This window comes from Pseudopipra pipra, chromosome 1 (assembly GCF_036250125.1).
Source record: "Pseudopipra pipra isolate bDixPip1 chromosome 1, bDixPip1.hap1, whole genome shotgun sequence".
Classification (NCBI taxonomy): Eukaryota; Metazoa; Chordata; class Aves; order Passeriformes; family Pipridae; genus Pseudopipra; species Pseudopipra pipra.
In genome coordinates, this window is record NC_087549.1 from 108879693 (window position 1) to 108907230 (window position 27538).

At 35.4% G+C, this 27538-nt stretch overlaps 1 protein-coding gene across 3 annotated transcripts in view; it reads right to left on the reverse strand.

Annotated features, from left to right (window-relative positions):
• Window positions 1-27538, reverse strand: part of BBS9 (Bardet-Biedl syndrome 9) — a 280340-nt gene that overhangs the window by 124479 nt on the left and 128323 nt on the right. For all 3 annotated transcript variants that reach the window (XM_064670331.1, XM_064670327.1, XM_064670315.1), the window contains one exon: window positions 14368-14590. In XM_064670331.1, the coding sequence (XP_064526401.1) occupies window positions 14368-14590 (223 nt within the window). The remainder of the gene's footprint in view (window positions 1-14367; window positions 14591-27538) is intronic.

The following is a 27538-nucleotide window of genomic DNA, read 5'->3' on the forward strand; positions in this document are numbered from 1 at the left end:
TAAGATTGTACAACAAGCATTTTCCCTTGATAACTAATTAAATGAAATAACCAAGCAGAACTGCTTTTTTTTTCTCCTCAGACTGGGAAATTATTGCAAAGTATTAATTCTGCCAGTACAGTTCCTTCATAGGGAAACATGGCAGTTGTTTACTGCCAAAGGCATCATAAGAACTTGTCTTACTTTCAGAAGGAGTTTTAGGATAGAGTCACAGATGCATAAGAAAATCCTGTCCATAACACATGGTATGACCCCTTCTAGATCTTAACCCCTTTAATTACCCCATCATACCCAGCTGGAGTCTGTTTTATATTACGCCATAGAATCTCCTTCATCTCAACACTTTATAGCAGAATGTAATCAGAACCAGGATATCTAACATAATTTATTCCACTAACTTTAATATTGTGCGTAATTCCTGTCACATTGTTGCATGCTTTATCAATGACCTGATTCAAATGAGAATGTCAGTTCATAACTTCATTTAAGTATTTCTGAACAGCGACCTAATACCCCTAGTGATTACTCTGGTTACAAGAAACCTGCTCCATTTTAAAGAAGATAAAAACCAATTAATTCATATCTATTTAAATAGATTTGAAGATTGGAAAGAAACAGTCTGATCATTTAGCCAGACTTTATCCTGAAATGTCCTCCACAAATTCCTATATGTAACTCAAGTATACATTTATTTCTAAGCTGCTTTCAAGAATGTCACCAGCAATTATTTTTACTTAAAAAAACACCTCAGTTTTGACTGAAATGTTTATTTGAAAAAAGTGCTAGAAGAAACAAATGCTTATCAGCACTCTGATACAATTTTAAGATAATCACAAAAGATTTCTCAGTGCAGCTACAAAATTTAATATAGTTCAGTGCCACATAACTTACATTAAAAAGGTTGTTCATAATATTTATTACCCTCAAGTTGCACTATTTCTGTTCAGCCATCCATTCGAATTGAGGCATCCTTCATCATCCATATATATCAGACATTCTCTTTGATGTTTCATGGTAAATTTAAAGGCTGAGTAAATGTTCTTTGAAACGCAGAGTGTGGCACAGCTGCTTATTGTTACATAGAAGATAGTAGCTCATTAAAATTGAAAGTTGATTAAAACAGTGGAACATCCCCCAATCATATTCCAACTTTGAAGTAATACCCTTTTCAGTGATATCTCTAATTTACAGTTAACTAGTTTTCTTAAAGTGGAATAAGTCAAGCCTTGGTTAAGGTCAGAATTAATAAAGTACATCTTTCATCAGAAGATAGATCCCAGCAACGCACCCCGCTGTGGTATTTGCACTTATAACACACAGCCAAGAGATACACAGCCTACCATGTTAATCGCGTGAAACTCATCAAGCCTACAGTTTTTGCCAGTTTGCTGAAGGTTTTTATAATCCTACAAAAAAGTACTTCAGCATTATGTAGCTAACTACACATTATTTTTTTATTAGTGCTTTAGCAACCTCCTAATTGGCAAAAAGTGAGCTGAATCTTTGCCTTGAAGTGTAACTGAATCAGAACAACATCTTAGGGATTCAAGTTTACGTAGCTCTTCACTTTTGAATGCCCCCTTATCACCACTGCCTGTGTTTCAGACAGGACACAGTGAGGAAAAAAAGAATGATACTAAAAAATTTTCAAATCTGCCAGAGTCCTGAAGCACCTTGTATATTTGATTTCATTCCATATTGCAGCTTAAATACCAGATGAAAGTTTTAGGGATGGGTGAATCTGAATAAACACATGGGCAAAGGAAACATGAGTTTATGGACCTTCACTTACCATGTGAATATCAGCTGAACCATTGATACCAGGTTCATGAGTAGACTAACAGCTGACTGCTCACAATAACAGTGGAACAGTCCTAAACATGGTCTCATTCTTTAAAAATTAAGACAAAAAAAATATGCAAGTTCAATACTGATGATAACACAGTCAGGCATTCAGCTTCAGGAAAATGTCACCCTTTTTCTCCCTTAGAAAAATCCATCAGGACCATAGCAGGGGCAATTCACAATGTAGCTACTGAGGAATGTTACTGCAGCCACATCTGCATCCTATCTGTGCTGGAGGTGAGCCCTCAAAAAGACACCTCACTGACTGTCACCCACGACCCAAGATGCTACCTTAAAATGCCACTATTTTAATCACAGGCTGACATGCAAGGCTTTGAGCTATGCTTGCTGAGACACTGGCTGTGCCTCACGCTCTCTAAAACCCAGCATGTCCAATGACATCTGTCTCCAAGTCTGCTGATCCAACCACCCAGAGGCAGTGAAAACTGCCCTATGCGGCCAGATCCATCTGGCCGCGTAATATGTTCCCTGAAGTTCAAGAGCTCTCTCTCAAATTAGTGTAGTTAACCTCAGGGAATTATTCTTTAATTGCAGTGTAGTTTTCCACTGCAGGGGGCCGGGGGGGGGGGGGGGGGGGGGGGAGAGGGAAGTCAAAACAAAACAAACAAACAAACAAAAAACCCCACACCAACACCAAAAAACCCCAAACAAAAAGAGAAGTCATTTATTAGTACAGGCACCCCTGGCTCTCTGAAACTCACAACCCAAGAAAATTTTTGCTAAAGTTATAATAAAACTGCCATTTTAAGCTTTGTTATTATATAGTTGTGCACTTTAAAAACAACCTTCTCATACAGACTTCATCACGCTTAGACCCAAGACAAATTCAGCTTCACATGTTAAAGCTACTCTTTTACCTACTGAAGTTATAAGACCTTTAAAACTAATTTTTTTTTTGTTTCAGAAAAGCACTGGGAACTTTTCTGTATGCAACTCAAAACCAGCTGTACTTTGCAAGTAAAAACTTTCCAAGTGCCTGGCTTTCTGCAGATTTTTGGCAAATCTGCTTGAAAAATTGAAAAGTGGGGGCCTGAGCCAAAGCTTACTGAAGTCTATGGAAAAACTCCCACAGATTTCATCAGGATTTGGATTAAGCTCTGAAAAAGTCTGAAGTAATTGAAAAATCAGTTCTGCATGTACAAAATATGAAATTTTCACTAGGCGTAGATTTATTAGACTCTTTATGGTAATGTGGAAGAGCAAATACACTGTAAATGGTGCTAGTGATGTACATATAGTTTTACACTGTTAGTTCACCACAGACTTCCACAGACTTGTCCATGTTACTTGCACTACCTACACAATAGAAATGTTGAAATCAATCCCACATACACAAACACGTTTACTTCATTTTAAAGAAATCTGATTATTGAGAAAAACTGAAAAACTAATACCTTCCTTGCTCAAGTGTTTTTTTTGTTCTTTAATTTTTTTTTTAATTGAAGGCCAAACAAAATATGGAGTAAGAGTTTCCCTTCAAAAGCTGTGAGACAAATTTCAGTGATAACACACACAAAAAAATAATTATACAAGCAACTATCTCATTCTGGGTACACTTGCTCAGGACAGTTTAAAATAATGTAACACTAGCAATTTCAACTCAGATGCATATAAATTTTGGTAGTGTAAGAGAATAGTCAAGTTTACTCAACCTAAATGTGTCAGAAAATGAAGTCAAGTGGCAAATGCAAAACAAATGGTTTGTGGTACCTGAAATAATGGCCACAACATCTCCTGATGTGTAAACAGTTGCATCTCTGCTGGCTAAAGGATGCTACTTCTAGTCAGAAGAAACTGAATAAGCCATTAACCTCAACATACCCTGTCTTGAGCTATATATTACATTGAAATAATACTTACAATCAGCTTAAGAGAAATGTTGCATACACATATGAAGAAAAAGAAAAAAAGGAAAATGCTTCCAAATAATCTGTGTTCAAAATTTTAAGAGAAGAGAGGAGACCTGGAAATTATTTTCCAAACCACTCTCACCTCCTTCATCCTTCTGTACTATATCTCCTCCAATACCTTTTTGTGGATGGATATTTTGCCATGGTTGTAGTTATGAAAAGTAGATAATCACTGTAATTTTGTGGTGGTCTTGTCTAGATAGGGACTGGAAAGGAAAAGTAATGCCATCCAAACTAGAGCTAATTATTGTCTTCAAATGCCTACAGCTCATGTATGAATACCAATGTACTCCATCATATACACTGTTCTTGTAGGTTGTTCTTGAAATATCACAGGAAACAAAAACTTAAAGAAACCAAGAAACCTGTTAAGCGGAAATCCAAAGAATGACTAGACAGACAAGACTGAATCTCCATTAACATCATACCTTAAATAAAATGATTATGCTATATTATTAACGTTTGGCTTTATGTTTTTTAAAAAATTACAATTTTTCCAGCCTCTTAAAATAACTATCTAGGTTTTAGCTTTATTTTTTTTTTACCTGCTACTATCGAGTCTTCTGAAATGGAAGGTCAGAGGCTGTACGGTTTCTCCTTTAGCAATACTTTCGCCATAGTTTTGGACAATTACCTTATTAATACATATTTTAGAAGTTTATTTCTGCTTGTGGTCTCTCAAGGACTCAAACAACATAGAGAATAAATCCCAGTGACAAGCAGGATCATTAGGGGAAATTCTTTCAACTGACAGTTATTTTCACCAAAAGCTTACCTCAACATTATGAATCATTTGTGACCACTTATACCTAAGTAGGACGTATTAAAATTTAATGGATTTTGATGCAAAGAGCCAGCAATAGAATTGTGCATACCAAGGCACTAATGTGTTGATCCGAACTGTACTTAGATGAGGCAAGTTGGAATTGCAATGCTGCCAACTAAATTTCATAGTACCACAAATGAATGAATCCCAGATCTCAAGTGGGATTTCTTTTTTATTCATTATGCATGACATTTTCCTCTTTAAATTATTCATTTTTTAAAAAATATTATTGCTTTAGCCTTCTTAACCTTTGTACTCCTTCCCTCTGTGGTTTTTGCCAGCTGTAATATCAATTGAGGAGGGGAGATGTTCTAAATAACATAATAAAAATCTTTTCACAGCCCTACACAGAAACGCATCTTGTTACATTTCCATCTTATTTTGCCCCTTTTCACAATACTGGAATTTGGAATGCCCTGAAAAAAAAAAATTACATATATTTTCTATCAGTGCCTTCATGCCAATTAAAAGAAAAATTAATTCCAATGCTTTACCATTGTTTACATAATCTCTGAAAATTAACCAATTGGAGAACTATCATTTGAGTCCATTTGAGGATGATAAAAGTTGACCAAATGAATTTAAAGACCACCTCAGACATTCTTCTGTGCTTTCTTCCCGAGTCTGATATTCAGATTTCCATTTTTAAATATCCTCACCTAAACCATGCCAAATAATATAAGAACAGGCCACAAGTACTGTTAGACTGACCACAATCTATTAATCTGCAATCTGTGTTTTATCAGTAAAACACCTAAACCCAACTGTACGTAGGACCTACGACACAAGATTGCAAGGTATATTTGAACTCTGTTGTTACACAGGTACTATGGTACGACCTTGGGAAAGTCACTTATTTTTTGTATAGTTCAATCTTCCTTTCTGCATAAATAAATGACCAAAGTTACTAAAACAATAGAAATAAAAGTTTTAAAGAGTAAAGTAAGTTGCAATGGAAAGAAGTTACAAAGAGTAAAGTTCCCCACCAGAGAGCCAAACAATCAAGTTTCTGGCTCCACTGAAATACTCTTAAGCTTTTCTTGAGCAACCACAAAATCTTGTTGCTGTAAGCGCTCCCAAAACTCTCCCTAATGATTTGCTACTCCCCTTCCTTTTCACTAAATCAGCTTTATGGGGCAAGGGACATATTTTAGTCTCAAAAACAGTACTCAAATAATTAGTTTAAAATATTTGATATATTACTATTTGCTTATTTCTAGGCTTTTATATTAAGATAGAACTGCTCATCATGAACAGCTGAAAATTTTCTGCAAAAATATTTTAAGCATGGAGAACTAGAAGTCAAATTAAAGTTGCAGCACTGTATTATGTTCCATTAGATATACCACATCGTGTCTCATTTTTAGCTGGCACAACACAATTTAACAGGAGCACATGACAATACTAAGGGCTGTAAGAGTCATAGCAACTTCTTTGTTCTTTTCATTCTTATGTGATTATCATCTACAATTAGGCAGAGAGAAGAAAGTTATGTTTAAACTGGCACAACAGCTCAGCTGTGCAGAGCTGCACAAATTGGACACAGAAGCACACAATGATCATGCTGTTTACAGATTTAGCCTCTTTTACACCTTTGTCAAAATCTTGTTACGCACTTGTTAAAATCTTGTTGCCTAATAGATCCACACTAGTACCACAGGATTTTCTCTCCAGTTTCTGCTTTGGGCCACCCAGGTTGACAGCTGACCAGGAAAAGGGTTTTCCTATCCTTTTGTTGCTACCTCTCACTGTCAGTCATTTATTTACTCCCTTGGGTGGCTAGTGATAGTTACTTGCTCCAAGTATCACAGGGAAGGAACTGTGCATAGAGTTGCATGAACATCAAAGGGCACGGTATGGAGAGGGAAACCAGTGAAGCCTAATGTAGAGAGGAGAAATACAGAACACAATTATGGAAAATCAGAGGGAGAAAACCAGACATTTTACCAAATGTCTGTTTCCCTTAAGGCAATATGAAAAATAAAGGAATTTTGAAAAAACTTATACATGATGGATCTGTTCTGGTTTCAAAGCAAGTAGTACACGAGTTCCCACAGAGTAATCTTTATCTGGGCATGTGAACCCTGGCTTCTAGAGGCAAGAGAGAAAAAGCATGTGCTTCTTAAAATGCAAACATACATTAATTTTCAAATCAGATAAATACAAATTTTGAGCACTTAAAAAATGAAGAGTAGTGAATGAGATACTTCAGCAATACATAGCTATATTTCATATATTAAACAAATTTAGCTAGCCAATGTGAGAAAAAAACTTTCTGTTTAAATGTAGAGTTAGTTTCTTTTTATATAATCTCACACATTAAAACAATATTTTTTCACTATTAGTAAACAATCCACTTCCTGGTGAAATCATTCTTCAAGGTATTTAATTGATCACCCCGTACAATTCTAAGGAAGTTAGAAAAGATGAGTTAGTTTTCCTTGCAACAATTAGAGTCACTTAATGTCAAATTCATATTTAAGGGCCTGAGCTAACAAATCCATAGGAAAAAACTGGCACACAGTGTTTTGTAAGTGTGCTGTAAAAGCCTGTGGGTACATCTAAGAAAAAAGTCCTTAGCAAATTGTCTTTCAATGAGAAACAAGCACTACTATTAAGGTTTAGATTCCTGACCTCACAGATACTTGCCAATGTTCTTTAGATACTTTTGTAAATGTTACTGGAATGGAAACAGATGGAGAATACTGGAAACAGGTGAGGAACACTATGGAAAAGATGGGTAATATGCTGAATCTAATTTGGTCAATGACAGTTTCCACTGACCAGTTCCATCAGTCAGTACTGAGCAGTGTTCAGGTCTACAAAATCCTTGCAAGTACTTGCAGTAAGCTTTGTGAATACTTTTCTTTATATAGATTTAATGAGAAGTGCTGAAAAGCTTTATGAATAACCAATATATTGAAACTAAAATAAGAAAAAAAATATCTAAAAGCATTATTCTAAGGGTTACTAAAGGAAAACCAAAAAAGTGGTTTAATACTTTATTGCTATAGAAAACATATGGAAAATATCTTAAGTGATATTCACACTTCATAATGGACCATAGTCTTCTGCAAAAACAAACAACACTGGACTTGTGTCACATCTATGAGAAAAAATCCATATTTTTATACACTCCTTTGCACCAGCATGGAAGGCCATACAAAGCTGTCAATGCACCATGATCTCAGGCTCACAATACTTGAAAAGATTTCCAACCATGCCCTGTCAGCCTCAAATGATTTTGACAATATTTGCTCATAGTTCAAAAGCATTGTCCAGTCCTCAGTACCAACTTGTGTCTGTGCCTTCTTCAGGCATCTTGAAACCTAAACTATATGATTTTAACTTCTCCAGGAAAAAAAAATAAATTACGAGAATCTGTGTGAGTACAAATTGCAGCCAGTACATTTTTCAAGATATTCTGCATTAAAGTCCATACTATAAAGTTTGAGAATACCTGATGTATACTGCATGTTCTGTTCCCCTAATGAGCAATGAAGAATTGATAATAAATGGTGTAAGAGAGGAATTTGCAACAACAATCCTATTTTTTCAGACCAAACAATTACTGGTCTTCCTTTACAGCACACTCAGTGTACTAGGAACTTCGCAGCAATGTTTATGTCTAATTCTAATATATAAATTAATACTGCTCTTCCAGAATCTCAAGTCCACATGTTTTTCCAATTAGTACTAACATTCTCCTCAAGTTTAATAGCATGTAAACAGAGAGTTCCTTAAGGAATATTACACATTCTCTTGCATCCCAATTTCCCAATGAAGAACACAGCTTTAAAATGGGCAATATTCACTCACAGATATCACTACAAGATTTTGAAAAGAGGTTTTTAAAAGCTTACACGAGGAAAAAAAACCTTGAAAACCTTTCATCTACTAAAGCATAACTATAAATTCTGGGTGCATATATATATTTAATGTGGTAAAGAACATTGTCTTTAGAGTTTGCATTTACCCATTTTTAATCTAAATTACAGAAACATGATTATACAAAGTAGAATTATAATCAACTTGATAAAAGCTATGAATACAAAGCATCAAATCAAGTAAACACTACTATGCTTCTTCAGTATAAATACAAAATGGGAAACATCTGGTTAGGCAACACATTTGTAGGAAAGGGTCTTGAAATTGAAATGGGGCAGAGTACAGCAGAGTATATTGCCTGATACAGACTAAAGGAAAAGCATTCCAATTTTGGAAAACAATCAGTAAGAACTGAAAATCACCATGAATAGGCTGAGATAATTTAGTCACAATCAGTATAAAAGTTACTGAAGGAATGTACTAAAAAATATTCCGAAGTTTTAAACAATATAGAATTTCATTAATTCCTACTTCCACCTTCAATATCCACAATAAACCAGTTTGATTTGCAGGAAAAAATAATGTATATCAAACAACAAGAAAATCTTCCAACAAAGACACTAAGCTACCATAAAAGCTATCAAGAGATATTGTTCAACCTTGTTCGAGGTGTTTAAGAGTTCAGATAAACAGTGATGTTCTGGATAAATTAACCCCATTGCAAGACAAAGGGGAAAACTAGATAGGCAGTCATCTTGACTTCTAGCTCTAATTTCATATAAATTTTAAATATTACACTTACACAAAACTATTTGCAAATCCTATTTCCTGGATGCAAACTATTCCTCTTTTTCCTTTTAATTTCAGTTCTAAAGATTCAGGAAGATGACAATCTTTGGCATTCCACAGATTTCAGTGATGCAGCCCAGTAAATGACTTTTAGGTTAAATAATAGCTTCTCTACTGCTCTACTTCTCTACAGTTATATTCAGCTATGTAAGTAAATCATGTTAGAGCACAGTACAAAGATCTCCTAATGAAACAAAGAGAAAAAATTACTGAAGTCCAGTTAAAAACAGGAAGTAGAAGAAAAAGGATGGTTTTAAAGAAAAATAAAGTCCTAATTTAAAAATAAAAATCCTTGCTTGAACAAAGCCTTGAACTGATACAAGTGGCATTTGCACATCACATTAGGAACTAATATAGGAAAACCAGAATCACATTCTGGCCAGAGTAGCTGAGATACCCAAAATACAAGTGAAGCAATAATGTCAACAGAGATCCGATCAGACTGACAAGTCTTCAAACAGCCACAGCTAATATTGATGATGGTTTTAAAAGCAATCCTGCAAAACACACAGATATTATAAGAGCATTAAAAACTAAAGAATTAACTGTAGTTAACTGCAGGTCATCAGGATTTATGCTATAAATTCTCACAACCATTAAACTCAATACATGACAACCTGGGTGGCCCACATCACCTTTCTCAGCACTTCCCTGGCACTGGCCCACACTTCGGGTTGGCACCACTCCCTAAGCCCCTCACCATTCCTCTCATCCAACTGTTTATGCTTTGCCAAAGGCAACACAGTACACGATATAGTCTGATGTGACTTACAGTTATAATCATATTTAGCCAATGATTCTGATTAACTTTTAATCACTCATATAAAAACATCTTACATATTGGAAAACTATCATGTCCCTCCTCAAACTTCTCCTTATTTTTCCCTCAGAAGAAACAAAAGGCAAAATTGTTTCCATCATTTATAGTTTCTGTGCTCTTCTCTGAACTCTATCCAATTTATCCAGGTTTTTCCTGAATTCTGTTCCCCTGTGAATCTTTCTCCTGAAGAACAGAAAGAAATATTCATATCTCCTCATTAGAAGTCATATGACTACATTCCAAAGTTGGAATTCACCTTTAATGCAATCATATTCCTGACTTCTATTCAGTTGCTGGTTCGCTATAACACCCCTGAGCCTATCCTATGGCAACAGTGCTTAAGGAATTATTTCTCAAATTTTAGTTTGTCAGATTCTTACTTGCTAGAGTCCTTGACACTTGTCTCAACTGAAAACCATCTCACTAACTTCAAGTCCTTCCTCTAATTTATCAAGATCAGCATTATTGTTCTTTCAATATGCCTGAAACTACTGCAAGCTTGTTGCAAAACCACAATTTTAACACTCATGCCCATATGCAATCCCTGAAGCCTATAAAGAAAATAATGAACAAAACCAAATCCAGCAGGGACTATGGCCTACTTCTAACATATACTCTTGGATTAACTACAAATACTGACAATTACTTTTGAAGGCATCTTTCAAGTAGTTGGACACTTAAAAATAATCATCAGCTTTTCAATGTGGTTTAAGGCAATTTCTCCAGATTTCAGGATCACCATCTTGAACATATTAAATATAACTTCTAGAAACTGAGCCTACTGTTACAGTGCTGCAATGCCTGAAGGGTCAACTTTAAAAGAAATTTGTAATAATTGGTTGCTATGGAAAAAGTGGTTTCCACAATTAAGAAAAAGAACGGGCTTAAGAAAAAGTGGCAATGAACAAAATTCTCAAGCTACACTACTGAACAATTATGGGACCATCTCTGGCTTAGCTTGGAGTTTAAACATCCTGAAGAACTTTCCCCTACATTAACATTCAGTATTTAGCCATAAATCCTCAGATACAAACACAATTCTCCCTCTTCCTCTCCATGTATAGTACTACCTCATTCTTCCCTACCTACTCCTGTTCTCTCCTTTAAGGGCTGAGAGAAGTTCGTCTATTTTCCAGGCATTATCAAAGAGCTCTTTACTCAACAGCATATAGTTATTTTGTATACTGGTTTCCCTTTATCAGGCTTTGTTTTCAGTTTCTTCCTCGTGTAAACAGAACAGGCATTTTTAATTGGAATCAACAGTGAGGTAAATTTCTAGATTGTCCCCACTAACTCACTGTTTTCACACTGAAGAATGGTCTCGGCCACGTGAATTCATTTCATTTAGCTGAATCTCACCAGGCAGATGCATCCCAGGAATGTACCTAGAGCAATCCAGCTGCTAATGGAGAACAACTACATCAGAAAGGCACAGAGCTAGTTCTGAAACACACAGATGACAAGTCATGTTGCTGGCCTCAAGTACAACTCCCTGCAGATCTGCTTCCAACAGACCACACTACTTGCCAAGGTAAAGATAGCCACAGAAAACCCAAACAGGTGATAAGACAAATATGTTTAAAAAGCACCAGTTAAAACTTTACTCTCAAAAAAACCTCCAAGTTTTCTCCAGCCTGTTCAAAGACACACACAGTTTCAAATCATACAGCTCATCCTGCTGGAGAGTAACTCCTTAAATACTATGCTATTATGAGCATTTGGCAGAAGTATTTATCCCTAATCACAGAATATTCTGAGTTGGCAGGGACCCACAAGGATCATTGAGTTCAACTCTTAAGTGAATGGCCCATGCGGAGATCAGACCCACAACCTTGGTGTTATTAGCACCATGTTTTAACCAACTGAGCTAATTTCAGGGTCAATGAGCCTGTCCTGTAGTATAAGATGAAATTTCTTATTTCTGAGCTCTTTCGAAAATAACATTCTCCCAACAGTTAATGAATAAATGCATAAACAGACTCTTTTATCAAGACATCAGGCTGAATTCTAAATGAAAATAAGAAAGTTGTATTAGGTTTTATAATTTCTTTAAATGATACCTTCTTGTGATATTCCGAAGTGTTAGCCTAATTAGGTCATAATTTTGATTCTTAGTTAGGTGATTTGATATTCAAAAGGGCTACATACAAGAGCAATTTTGAAAGTAAAACTTTTTATTTTGAAATATGCATTTGGGTTACAGGTTTTAATTCTTTTTAATGTTAATTATGGCCAAAAGGCATTTCAAGAACAGCTAGAACAGTTTATGACGGGTGGGACACTGCTGTACCAGGTCTCAACCAGTTCCTTACAGATAATCAATTTTTCACTATGCATCATGTAAAATGGTAATTCTGGTCCCAGGTATCGTCAATACTTGGCTAACAGCCTACAGTCAAATACCTTATGTTTTCCTTGGAATGTACTTCTTCCTTGTTTTATTTGAAAGGCAGTATAACTGTCTACCTCTACCACAGTAGTAAAAATTATTCTCGCACATGTCACTCATGCCTTCTTGGTGTTATTTTGGCCTCATGTAATAGAAAAGAGTGGGTTTAGCAGTTTTAAATATTTTAGTCATTGTATACACTGTGTCAGGAGCATGATTGGGCCCTTTCCCAAGGTACTTCATCAAGAGTAAGATTTCTTCCGATTTGTTTACAATTTTTACAAATTTTTCTGTCTTTTCCTAACAGTATTATTCATAATCAAATTGCATAGTTCCCTGAACTCAGTAACACTAGCCAACTGTACAGGCAGAAGTGAATTTCCTTATTAAATCAATTCACCTTATTAGCATAGGTAGAAAAAGATGAACTGCAGCTATTTACACCTTTTCAGAATTCTTAGAAGAATGAAGACTTGGTTATATAATCAAAGGTCAACAAAAGAACTGCCTTTAACACATATTTTAGTCTTGCAAAGAAATACTAACAAAAATTTCTAAAAAAAATATGACACTTTTTTAGCCTCACATGATTATGAATCTGCTTCCAGATTCATATTCACTCTTCCTGTAGGAAGAGTGTAACACTAAACAAAAATTATATATATATATATATATATATATATAAAATTTCTACCATTGCACAGTCTGCAGCCGTTTTACCAGATCATTTACAGCAGCCCACACAAAGGAGGGCTGCACATAACAATAACAGGGACTTCCAAGCTGCTGAAACATTGCACAGGCCATTCATGTTATATTATATTAAACAGGAATTTAATTATTCTTTGTAATGTAAGAAAACAAAGTACTGATAATCAAGATACTGCACTAACACAACTCCAAACTTTATCAAAAACAATACCCAAAATAGTAAACTCCAATTTTTAAGCATGAAATATACATACAATACATACTTTTCCCAATAGATGTGAAGACTGCTGTAGTGGAAGGAAGTCATTGAGGTCAAAGGGCATAGTGATATTTTGTGGTTTAGGAGTGTATGAAGCTGAATGAACAGCCAATCCAAATTTAGAGCAGAAAGCTGGGATAGAAAATACCTGTTTCCAAGCCAGCAGGAGTATCTGATGTTTACTAAGAGACTATCTGTCTCACAAGAGGAAAAAGGCAGGAAGAAAATGTCTTGCAATAGTGCAAAGACACTAAACTTCAGACTGCAGAAAAGGTGAGCCTTTGGTCCCAATATTACTATAAAGTAGGAATATAGAAAAGGACATGAACAAAATTTCCTTTAAAAATGGTAATTCCATGACATTCATTTAAATCATTGTGCACTGTGAAATCTTGTCCACATTCTTTTCCTATATGAGAAATACTATTCAACACATACTTAAATTAGTTTCATCTTCAATTTCATGCTTTCTATGAGATACCACCCAGCCAACTAGTACTTTCTAATGCTGCAGATTTTTTTTCTCTGGTGTTATCAGTACTTCACAATTTGGCCTATAGATATGCCATAAAGCCACCAATGCAACCATAATCATTTCTTTATCGAGAAAGCAGAACTTTTCACTCCTCCTTTTTCTGTCACATTAGAAACATACACACGTACACATCCAATTGAAAAGTGCAAAGAAATAAGAGATAAGACTTTTAGAGGATAAAGATGACCATCTGGAGTTCATTTGCTGCATTACTGAGCATATTCATTCTACTGTCATTCTACTGGTCAGCGACACAGTGTTTGGTTTTCATAATCAATGAAAACTAAACTGCCAGTAAAATAAAATGGGCAAAATTTTTAGTTGTAATATGCAAATAAGTATTTTGAATTCTGATGATGTACTTCACGGCTTACCTGGCATGACAGCAGCTTGCTGAGTGGCCAAGTCTGTACTTAATGAAAGGCGACCACCTTTGGCCAATCTATCACAGAAGAGGGTGATGTTCTTCTTCAGTCTGCTGGTATCTTTGGGCATGCACAACTGGCTGCTGAGAGTCAGGGCCTGCTCTTTAGAGCTCTTTGACAAACAAGTTCTTAACAAGTAAGAAACTGCAGCATCCACAGTTTCTTCCCAACCCTGCATTAAAGAAATGGAAATTAAATAAAATTAGGTGAACTGTAATATGATGTAGCAACTTTAAAATAAAGTAACAAGGACCGAGATTTTCAAATTACATTGATAGATAAAATATAATTTGGGGGTTAATGAGTGTCATGAACACTCAACTTCAACTTGTACAAGCAAAAGCTGAAAAAACAATCTTGTTCCAACATTAGATCAACAGAGAATTCTAATTTCAATAATAATAAGGTAAGGACAGTATGTGATATAACAGTTAAATTCAGTATTAATAACTGAAAACTAGATGTTCCTGGTTGTGACATTTAGAATTAAGAACAGAATGGAGACTTAAAAAAAACATAATACATAGCATATAACATTGTGATGAAGATATATCAAGGCCAGGAAAAAAACCCCAAACTTATCCAATTATACGTTCTTTGGAATCACATCTAATATTCTGATAACACATCAGTAGTAGAAAACATCATGACTGCAACCCAAAGCTGCAGACATTCAGTACCCATTTATCAGTTATGATACCCACAGCATTAGCAGAGGTGTGTCAGTGCTGTGACGAATGGGGACTTTGATTTCAGCATAATGCTGAGCTGTCAACATTTATGAAAAAACAGCTTAGTAATCACTTCTGTTAAAATGAGCAGCTACCTACGGAAAAGCTTTCAGGAGGAAAAGCCATATTCAGTGTCATATTCAGTATATGTATTTCCACAAAATAACAACAAAGTGCAGGCTTCCGCAAATAACACTCAGTAAAAACAAGAAAATTTCTTTTCATGAGGCACCTCGAAAAGCATATTTAAAACTTAGCTTCAAGGCTGTAATTTGTACTGTAGTTTTCAGTGAAACAAACAAATGTTCCTTTACCAAGAATCCTGGATAGCAGAAGCCCTTATTAGTGACAAGGTTATTAGGTTAATGCATAAAATCTAATATATGACATCTATCTCATTTTTGCAATATGAAATGCAGATTGACTCCTCTTGATGCATTTTGAAATCTTAAGTTACAGTCTGTGATGAGACCATATGATTAATTAAAAGCATCTATAATGAACCAGGAAGACACTCACAAAGCCTGCTCATGACAATCTTACAGAGCTTGGACAAAGTCTTCTAGTTTTTAAGCTCTTTCTCATGGTGCGTTCTAGTTAACTGAAAACATTCAGTTGTACAGCAAAATCATCTACCTATCCAAATTTCCACTACTTGATAAGTGTAACATTTGAAAGAATGATGGTGTCAACCCTGCTGGAGTCCACTGACAAGCAAATAAGTTTAATTAATTTCTTTAATTAAATACATATGGCTTTTGTGAAGGGTACTACTTTTAACACAGAGAAGCAAAGACCACCCTTCTTGACCTTGTTAAATTCCAGATCTAGGTTAGATGCTTACTAGTGGTCAAGTACATCAGTAAGACCACACAGTCACATGCACTTCAACCTTATCCAAACATACACTTAGTGTCCTGAAAATGTGCTGTATGTGTATAAAATACTTATATTTTGCAGAGAAACAGGATCACCTAGTAAAGTTTTCTTAGTCAACATTTGCCTTTCCTAACTTCAGAATAACAACAGCATTAACCTACTATCTTATCAGGATTTGCCCCCTCAAAAAACATGTAAATTAGAAAAATACACCAATCAATCAATCAATGCTTGGTAGCTTAACGTTTTTCAAATATTCTAGAAAGAGTCCATTAGAGTGCAATGCATGCACTGACCTGTGATGGTGACAGGAAATCATCCATTCTGCAGCCAATTTAAAGAGGTTAATGAGCTGGTAAATGCTGTCTACATTCCCACATACTGGGCAATGAAACTCAATATGTACAAAGCATCAAAAACAGCCAAGCCAGGCACTCCTAATTATACTACAAATCATGAAAAATAGGACAATATAAACATAAGACTCTTAAGTTTCACTAAAAGACAAAGAAACATGTGATTAACTGGTGTCAGCGTACAGTAGCCGAGAAGCTGGCCAATATGTCTGTCCATTTAAGTTGTAAAAATGCAGGCAAAAGGAGCATTTAAATAAAAGTACTGAAATACAAGCTAAGGAAAGTCAGGAAATTAAAAATGGCTAGTATTCTGTCCTTGGCTCACACAGGTATGTTTTACTTTATACCATAGCCTTAACATTTTCCAACCCTTGTTCTTGTATTTAATTTCCATGTAAAACTGGTTTCTCAGTAGACCATAAAACTATCTTCTCCAATTCAAGCTCTGTTGACCTACTAAGTCCTGTCAAATCCAAAGCAGCCTTTGTGATTAGTGAAAGAGCACATAAAAGCTACATCTAAATGAAAAAAAACTTGATGGAAAACTGTTGAGATGATTTTGTACAACTAAAAATTAACAGCTGCAAATAAGGCTGCATTTGTCAGCAATTTTTATTGGTGTAAGGGGAGAACTGAAAGAACAAGAAAAATGTTTCACCCCTTATGTGTTAAAAAAAGCTGAAAGATGTTTGAAAATGAAAGCATTCTAGTCTATAGCCCACACTGAAGAATGATTCTACAGCCACAGTTGTAATATTCACTAATGGCTTTCTGTGTAGTATTCTGCATATCTGAGGTCTGAAAGGAACACCTTCAATGTGTGATACCAGTAATCCATTGTTCTATGACCAGCAAGCACTGCCGTAACTGTGACAACAAATGTGAGTCAAGACTCACAGAAAGAGGCATTATTAAACCGTCCAAAGTCTTCCTATAATTGAAATAGTTAAAAAAAGCTTAATTCATCAATGTTACTTTTTCATTGGGAAAGACTGGGCTTCATATTTTGCACATATGCATTATTATTATTTTTCTCTTGTAGGTAATAGGTAGAGATTGGCACTTTCTTTTAACCAAATCAGATACACTGCAGGAGTCTGAACACCACATCACTTATAGTCCATACAAACTATCATTACACTATCACTAAAGATCCTCAGGGGTCATGGCATATCTGAGTGTGAACATAATTATATATTCAATCTCACTCTGGCATAAGGCTTCATCTAGAGTAGCTAATTTTTAGGAAGATTTTTAGGTTATACCATTTGTCAAAAAAGAAGGAACCTCCAAAATTATGTTCCCTGCAAGGTAAATGACTCATCTACTGTTATTCTAAAATTCTAGACAATGAAACTGGAGGCTCTTCCAGCACAGGAGATCTCATGCTGCAAATCGTCAGGCTGTAGAAAGGGCACTGGTTTTGTGACAAAATATACACATGAGGAATGCGGTTATTAGAGAAGTTTGAGGGCAGGCCCTGTTAGGAGGCACAGCACTGCAGTTTAATGCCTGGCTGAAAGATTCCACTCCTCAAGAGCTTAGCTGGTCAACAGACAAGGTCAACCAGGCATAGATAGGGGCAGAATCTCAAAGCAGGATTTCAATATCGTTGTTGTTAAGATGTATAGGTACACATATATATATATATATATAGGGAGGAGTGTGAGAGAGGGTCTGTTGTCAGATTTGATAGGTTTACTCATACAGTGTAGCTTCTCAACACATTTATACACTTAGTATAATTTAGTTAGAGATTCACAAATAATATTTGTCCTAAGTGTGAATAGATCAGCCTAGTAGCATATCAGTCAAGCTTGAACAAGATTGTTCCTAAACCGTATTCATAAGAAGACAGATATTTCATTCTGTATGTTTTACTTTGAAAGTCTTTATCATCATCAATAATAATATTCCCAAAGCAACAGCCATTTTTCTAGCTGCTTATAGAGTGACAATCGAGACAGTTCCAAAAGAATTCAAATGCAACATGTAACATACTGCAAAAACTATGCAAAATTGATGCAAGCTAAATTATGGGAATTCTTACCAGCTGTTAACTCAGGAATTTGCCTGGCTATATCTTATGTCTTGATTTTAGACACAATAATGATTCCATCACCTCTCAAAAATGCTGGAATACTTGAAAGCTCACCATACTGACTGACAATCTTGGCACTTATGTTTATCCAAACCACTAAAGAAGAGGTTTCTCTATCTGAAAGCACTGCATATGCTAATTCACAAGAAACACCAGCCACGTGTCTCTCAACATTTTGCTTTTAAAGTCATTAAAAAAAAATACTGTTACATATACAAACAGTGGCTGCTGAACTTGTAGACTGCAACACAAGCACAGATCATTAGCAAATTTTGCCCGGATTCACTTTGCTACCAGTCATCCTAACACATATTCTTCAAGCATATTCTGTATTTCTAACTGATCTACTTGTCTCCAAGAGGGCATAACAGTCTCAGCAGCCATGAATTAGGCATGCAACATTCGCCTGTGCTGCCAGAAATGGAAATGACAAACGTTCCTTGCGAGTGCCCCTGAAAAATTACTGCTAAAAATGAAGCATTTAGGAGACCTCTTGAAAAGACTCTGAATAAAAGAAAAGAAAAAGCCAAGCAAATAGACTTGATATCTATAAAACCCTCAGAAAAAAAATACAGTAAAATATTCATGAGGTCTTAATGAATTAAATTTGAACAGTCTCGAGAGATAGTGCACTTTTTTAAGAAGAAGTTTTTTAAGAAAAAATTCTTCTTGGTTGGAGAATTAGAAATATAAACCCAGTTTTCTTTAACATAGTCCATTAGAAACACTATTCACAGATTATTTTAGAATATTTTATAATTCACTTTTGTATTAAAAAAAAAAAAAAGGCACCTTCACATAACAAAACCCCACCACTGGAATACCTAAAAAACAGGAAACTGGCAAAATTCTACAGACTGGTGGAATCCAAGTCTGACGAAAATCCAGACAAATGACTCAAGCTTAAATACATCATAAATCTATGAAGTGCCTAAGAAGGATATTTGTATTCAGCACACAATAAAAAAGCAGCAATGAAAATTCTTATAATAATCCTGCTCTCTCTAGTTATCTTTCTTTAAATCAATTATGATGCATAATGTTTATAATATTGACTGATCAGACTTTTATTACTATTAGCATTTAAAATAATTCAGTTCTAACAGGAATTTGCAGATTGATGAAAACAACATCGAAGTGAGGATACAGTTGAACATCAAAGACAAGGTAAGAGAGAACAACTAAAATGAAGAAAATTAATATGATACATAGTTCAAAGAAGTAGATTATTCCATTTCATTTTAAATCAAGGAAAGAATTTTAGGCAGAAGATCATCCTCATTTGTCAGATGGTGCTCTGATGTCAACCTGTTGTCAAGAGCTACATTACAGCCATTGTAGACATTTAAATCTTTGGACTTAGCAAATTTACCTACTCCACACAAATTACAATTTACTAAAAACACAAGGGATAAAAGCCAAACAACGGCTAAAAGAAATGCAAAACCCAGAGAAGAGAAGTAACAGAGAAGTACAAGGTAACATCTTGATAACTCTGACCACAACATGTCATGTCCTGAGTAATCAAGCCTTGCAGGAAACCTGACACAACAGATATTTAAGGCGTAAAAGCTTAAAGAGTCTATGAACAACAACAAATAAAAATGTACAGAAAGTAATCAAGATTTACACAGAAAACTATGAGATCTCTTTACAATATTTATTGAACTGGTTCAAGTACAGCACAACAGATCCATGCAGAGCTATTTAACAATAAGTATTCATGCTAGCAACTATTTTTAAGCTACTTCAGAGCATTCAATTCATATATTAATATCTCACATTTTGACATTAATAGACTGCAGATATCAGCTTTAGAAAAAATCCTTTGTGAATAAGGTGGGTGTATTTAAAAGTCTGTCACAGACGCACTTGTCATTTCTGCACTGCTGTGCTGTAATTGCCAGTCACAACAGAGAGAGCAACTTTATCTCTCTGATGTAGAAATATTTATTTAATAGAAACTCCAGCACCATAAACAACTCTCTACAAGAGCTTCTTATTTTGAGTTCTAATTGGTAAGCATATATTGATATCCTATGGCAACTTCACCTGAGAAAAATCTATACAACAGAATTTTTCCTGAAAAGCACACTTGCCATGTAAAAGTTGTTCTGGTGTTTCTGTCCTCTGAAGCTCAATTCACAAACCACCGAACCCTTCTGCATTAAATATAAATATAGTTTTTGGTGGATTCTGTTCTATGGACATTTAACTTTAGATCAAGATTTGCTAAAATCTCCTTTTCTAATGTCTTCAAGTATGGAAGAAAAGCTGAAAATGCATATGGCTTAGTAATCAAAATGGCATTTTTAAAAATATCATATAGAATATGCAGTATTTTTCTTTTGGGAATGGTGCTCCAAAACTAATATTTTACCAAGAATCTTCTGGAAGAATCATAATGTAAAAGAGCAGTACTAAAGCAGTGGGTTTTTCAGAAAACCAGCACATTGAGCATTACTAAACAAAGGTTCTGAAAGCTGCACCTATCAAGATGATGACCTCTATCATTCAAGATTTTCATATACTTTTCAAGTCTAATTCATAAGGAAGTCCTGCTCACAGAAACAAATTATGATTATCAGCAGTTGTAGGGTTTTGTGTATTAATGAAACAACTGGTACCATGATTAGAGAGTGTATGACCTGTAAGAAAGCAAAACTCCAGGTGGGGATCATAGTCATAATATTTCTACAGCTGCTTAACTCTTCTATGCTTTTGAGTTTAGCAATTTGCTCTCGTGAAAGTGCATGCTTCACCAAAAAATTATATACCAAGGTGACTATAGATGATGGTTTTATTAGCTACTCCATTAAAATTTCATCTCTGTCTACTGTAGCTAAATTTCAGTGTAGGCTGCATCCTTGTGCATTGGATGCTCTTCATTTGCACAGAAAGATTTTCAAAATTAGGTTAGAATCAGATTAGATCAATAGTTTTCTTCTTGACAAGTAATGGATCTGTATCACCCAACTCTTCTTTCAAATTGTCTCACATCTCAAAATTGGGGCAATAGAGTGTGTCCTAACACCTGGTTGTTTGGGGTTTCTTTTCTGGACAACAGTGGTTTTTTAAGAGCGGGTGAGAGGCAGAGAAAAGGGCACATTTTTTCAACAGATAAATTCTAACTACATAACTGTAGAGTTACTCCTCTAGTAATGCTTATTTGTTGTAATACAAATGCATCCTATCTGATATAACGAAAGTTCAAATACTTCATGGGTTTCTGTAGAAGCTATTCCAGAATCCTGAATTTCTGAGGGATTTTTGTCATGTTAATTTTCTTATTAACTTGAGTTCTTATGACTGTTGATCCCTTTCTGAGAACTGATGAAAGAAATCCTTGTATGCGCTACGTGAATGGAGTGGTTTGACTTCTTTAGTTGCCAGCTTGTCTGTTGTTTTGCTTTTTAGCACTGAAATAATCTAACACTTCATCTTTCTTTTCCTCAAGAACTTTTCACCAGTTAGCTAGGAAAACTGAGGTGCCGTTTGGTTTTTGTAGATATTGTCAAAGCTGTCTGCAGGCATGCAAACACATCAGAAGTTTTTCATCTTGCTGAAGAATGCTAGACATGCAGCAGTAGGTCTGCCATACATGAACTCTGTAACTTCAATTAGATCCAGCAAGATAATTTTTGACACTGGGAAGTAACAAAGTAGAAAAAACATATGCTAAAACAAGTGTATTGAAACTTCTCATTGCATCTCAGTCCACACTGCACTTTTAGATCAGTGATATACTTGGAGAGGAACTTTTCATCTTTTACTCTGATATCTCTTATAAGGTTACCAATATAATATACTATGAAATACTGACAAATGAGTTTGTGTTTCCAAAGCCTGTGAAATATGGAGCCACACTCACTCAAACATTTCAGCTCTTAAAAAACCCCAAACTTGACATAAAGTTTGTTTCCTGTTTAAATTCTCACCTTATTTTAAATCTATGCACCACCGAATGCTCTCAAAATGCTCAGGTGAGGACAAAAAGAATAGTGCCAAACTGGACTTGTATGTTTACTCCAATAGCCAATTTTCAAGTTTACACCAGATTTTTTTTTTTTTTTTTTTGAGACAGTAGCTTGGGCAACAATTATTATCCTCCGTTGTTTGTACAGACTTGACTTATGACCTGTTTTACTTTTGAGGTAGCCAAAAGTAGCCAAACCATATTTTGGCTTTATCAAACTCTCTCTTCACTGAAAAAGCCAGGGGATGATGAAAGCCAAAAAATGATGCAATCTTCATGCTCCTTTAATTTGGTCTGTCTTAATGCAAAGTGAGTCTCTCATCACCTGTGCAAACATGAGAGAATAGGGGTATATCGTTCTTAATCTAGGAATTAAGACAAAGCATCTTGCCATTAACTAAAACAAAAAACTTCAATCTGAAAAAAATTACTACTCTGAAAACCATGATAAAAAAAGCAAGTGAGTTTTTTTCCGGGACTTTGTAACAAGATGAAAGATTCACATGACAATTTCTGTATGATATCTGTATCAATCTATCTATATTTATCTGATGACATGATATCTTTGTAAATTCCAGTAGACAAATTATACAACAACACAATGTGAGAGGAACAGCTATATGTTATCTAATAACAACCAAAAAATGTTACATTACGACTGCAACTTAGAACCATGAACAACCAACAATTTCCGAACGAAAAGCAGTTATACCACAACTGGTTCCTCCCACATTCCCCCAAGAACAAAGATTAGTTTGGTGATTAGATCTTGAAACACCCTCAGAAACATTTCTGACTGTTAGATCTAAAGGAAATTACGAATTTAGCTGCACATCATTGTAATATGTTCAATATAAATAGAGAGCTTTACGGAATTATTGGGAGCAATTAATTTTCTCAGAAAATCGCATGATATACGGTTAGAAACAATGTTACAAACATAGCACTACAGTATTTATAATAAAAGTATCATAGCTTTGAACTGATGTGAGACAATCAGGAAATAAAACCAACAGTAAATATGCACCTTTTAATTCTATAAACCCTGTCCTATTATGTATATAAAGGTCATACACTAATGGTGCTGAAACAAATACGTTGTTTCAGAATACAAGTAATTCCAATAGAATTTCACAATCATAAATCACAATAAATTTCTAAAACACTAGTACAATACTGATCAGTACATAGAATCATAGAATGGTTTGGGTTGGAAGGAACTTTAAAGGTAACCCAGTTCCAACTCTCCTGCCATAGGCAGGGACACCTTTCACTAGACCAGGTTTCTCAAAGCCCCATCCAACCTGGCCCCGAACACAACTTGGCCCCACACCTGTGGATGGGGAGTTCACAACTTATCTGGACAATCTGTTTCAGTGCCTCACCACCTCACTCTTACAGTAAAGAATTTCTTGCTAATATCTAATCTAAGCCTACCCTCGTCTCAGCTTCAGGGCATTCCCCTTTGACCTAACACTACATGCCCTTGTGAAAAATCCCTCTATCTCTCTTGTAAGCCTTTTTTAGGTACTGGAAGGCTGCATAGCAAGAGTCTGTAGATCTTTCAATTAGGACACAATATCAAGAGAATTCTCCACCGACAATAAACTCCTTTAAAAGAAGAAAAAAAAAAGGCAAAAGAAAGAGCCACTGATTATGTATATTGAGTGTTAAGACCCTTTGGTGAACAACATTGCTGTAATCACCGTAATGCATCGCTCTTGTCATTAAGCAGTTTAGATGACAACTGATCTGAAATCCTGGTATGCAGCACGTACTCAGTAATTACTACTACACTAAAATAGCTCTTTGTACCTGAAGGAGACAGATTACTGTAACAAAGAGAAAGTTTAGAGGTCCCCATCACAATATTACATAGAGAAAGATGTCTGATAACAGAAGCTTATTTAATTTATCAAACAAAGGATAAGTCTCTTGGGACAACCTCAGTACTTTGTAGGGTATCCAAATTAGTTTAAAAGGAGGTAATATACACTGGAAGCAAATTAATCAAAGCAGAACACAGTTCTGCCTTGACTAATTTACACCAAGAAATAAGATCCTTGAGCAGGCTTCTGCTCACAACAAAGACAGTCCACTGAAGATTAACTTCAGTATCTCCAATACTGGCAGAAAAAAATAAGGTGCTGGACCAAGTTAAAAACAAAATTAATTCTTAAAACTTTTTAATTAAAATACATCTAACCAACAGATATGTCAGATTCTTCATTAGCATAAGGTTTATACCAAGGCTGAATGCTTATTCTGAGCTTGATAAAAGTTCCAGGGAATACAATTAAACAAGACAAGAATACAACAATTTTTTCTGTCATTTGAACCCTAACAATTCATAATGCACATCAAACCTATTTCTGCATAATTTTGTAGAAGAAATATAGAAAGCTTTCTTTTTTCAAAACCAGTATTATTACCAATCACCAGATGCAAGCCTTTTAAAAAAATTAAAATCTTACATCTCCTTCTTGTCAACCACCAAAAAACCATTAAATGAAAAAAAAAAATTGAAAATACAATAGGGCATAGCTTCTTCTTGTAGTCCTTTGAAGTGGGAAGCATCTGATAAAGATATATTATAGATTTTCATTAATACATAAAAGTTTCAAACAGACCACACTAAGCCTTTCTTTCTCAGACCAACAAAACATCGGCACTTTTCTATTCTACACAGAGAAGTCACTGTGAGGAATCACATGAATTCAGTTACAAATGAAGATCACTAGACAGTGGTGCAATTTGTCTTCAACTTGCTATTTTTGCCATAACCCACTGCCTTCTTAGTAAATAAATTTAACTGCAGGAAGAAAATTATTAACAGACATTTAAAGGAATTGTGATCGTGCTTAAAGTAGTGGTGAGATCGCCACCTTGCTCTTCAAATTCCCTCTTTAACCAAAGTTACTTACCAAGAAAATTTCTCTTTTTTTGAAGACATTCTAACATTGTCAAGTAATCAATCAGTGTGAAACCCTGCTTTTCAGGGATTACAAATAAAAGTAAACTAGAAATATTTACAAATCACTTTGCAGTAACTTTGTGGGTTTACAACCAGGTGCCTTTCTGTCCACCTACTCACATGAGGAGCAACTGAAGGAGCTGGGGCTGTTTAGCCTGGAGAAGGAAAGGTGCAGAGGAGACCTTATTGCTTTCTAGAGCTACCTGAAAGGAGGTTGTAGTGAGGTGAGGGTCAGTCTCTTCTTCCAGTTAACTAGTGACATGACAAGAGGTCACAGCCTCAAGCTGCACTGGGGGGCTCAGGTTGGAAATCAGTAAGAATTTCTTCATTGAATGGGTGGTCAGGCATTGGAATAGGCTTCCCAGGGAGGTGGTGGAGTCACCATCCCTGGAGGTCTTCAAGAAATGACTGGACATGTCACTTTGTGCCATGGTCTAGCTGACAAGGTGGTGTTTGGTCAAAGGTTGGACTCCACGATCTTGAAGGTCTTTTCCAACCTCAGTGATTCTATGATTCCACATTCCAGATCATGGTGTAGTCTGATCCTCTTGAAAGCCAGCTAGCAGCAGAGCACTGATAACTTCCTTATCAAAACATACTATCAAAGAAGGCTGGTACTTGAACCATGCTCTTCTCTTATTCTCCAGCTGGGTCACACATACATGCTTGAGCAAAGGCATCATTACTCCATTTAAACCTTTCTCCTTCATACTCCTCCCTGCCCAGGGAGGAGTGGGAATCTCATTCCCTCACCTTCTTCCCATCACTTGACTGGGAACTTTGGGTGCCCTGAACCAAAACTAAACTTCAGGCTGACTGACCTATTCTACTGAAAAATTAAGGGGTTTACTGGGCAAGCTTAAAGCTTCCTTTCCTTTCCTTTGGTGACTAAAGACTTAAAATTCACTAGTTTTTTTCTCCCCACTTCTTTTAGACTTAGACGCTTCTGGTACAGTGAAGCATCTTTCTGATTGATTCTGTTGTATGGCCTTGATTCAAAGAGGAGGAAGAGTTATTTATATTTTGACTTCTAAAAAAGATAGTCAATGTCATTTAATGTAAAGTAATTTTCCCTGCTGGAAAAAAGGCAACAAATTTCATGTGCTTCTCCCTCTAAAACTACTTATTCTCAGATATATTATTCACTTTTTTCCTAGAAAGAAGAAGAGAGGGGATAAATATAATGTATTTGTTTGCAGAAATAAAGAATAAAGCTATATGGAAAACTGGTTCCAAGTTACCAGTCATCACTGCTCACTGCCTTGTACTGGCTTTGGGGTTTTTTGTTTGTTTGTTGGGCTTGGGGTAGGGTTTTTTGTTTTGTTTAAGAAAATTTTAAAGTATTTACAAAATACCAAAAGATAATTTGTACCAGCCTATGGCAAAGAAGAAAATATGAAATATTTCAGCCTATTTTAAAATATTTCAGTCTAGTAGACAGTTGGAGCTTTACATTTCAAAAGTGGTTACAATAACAAGCAGAGTATAGAAAATATAAGGCACAAAAAACTAATTCCAGATATATTTTACCGTGATTAAGACCTAGGTTGGATTAATCACAAGAATTAGTGAAAATGACCATTTCCAACAAATTCTAAGAATTAGGGTTCACAAAAATTACTCTTGCCAAAGACATAATTATTAGTTCAAAGCTTTGAAAGTACTAAACATCGACAGGAAATTTAAAGACAAATTTGGCTACTATCAGTTGCGACAGAATTAAGCCTGCTGGAATTACAGAAATAACCCTACCTTTCATTTTGAGAAAAACTTGGTAAAGGATTCTTTCCACGAAAGAGTACTTTCTACATTACTCAAGAACTGTAAGTAAAACCCATCTGCTATCATGCATAAAACGTAGCAGGTTATCTAGTCTTTCCCAAACAATCTTTTCTTTTTCTCATTATTTACATTCAGATCATCTTCTTACAAAAAGCACAGACACTTTTGATAGTAACTCCTATGACTTTTACTAGGCACTTAACGATTTTCTTCTGACACCATTTCTTTTCACTGTTTCAACTTTATCTAATCAGCACTATGAAGTGGTAAATTTATAGTCCCTAGCATAAGTTAATTACACTAAATCATAGAGTCATTTAA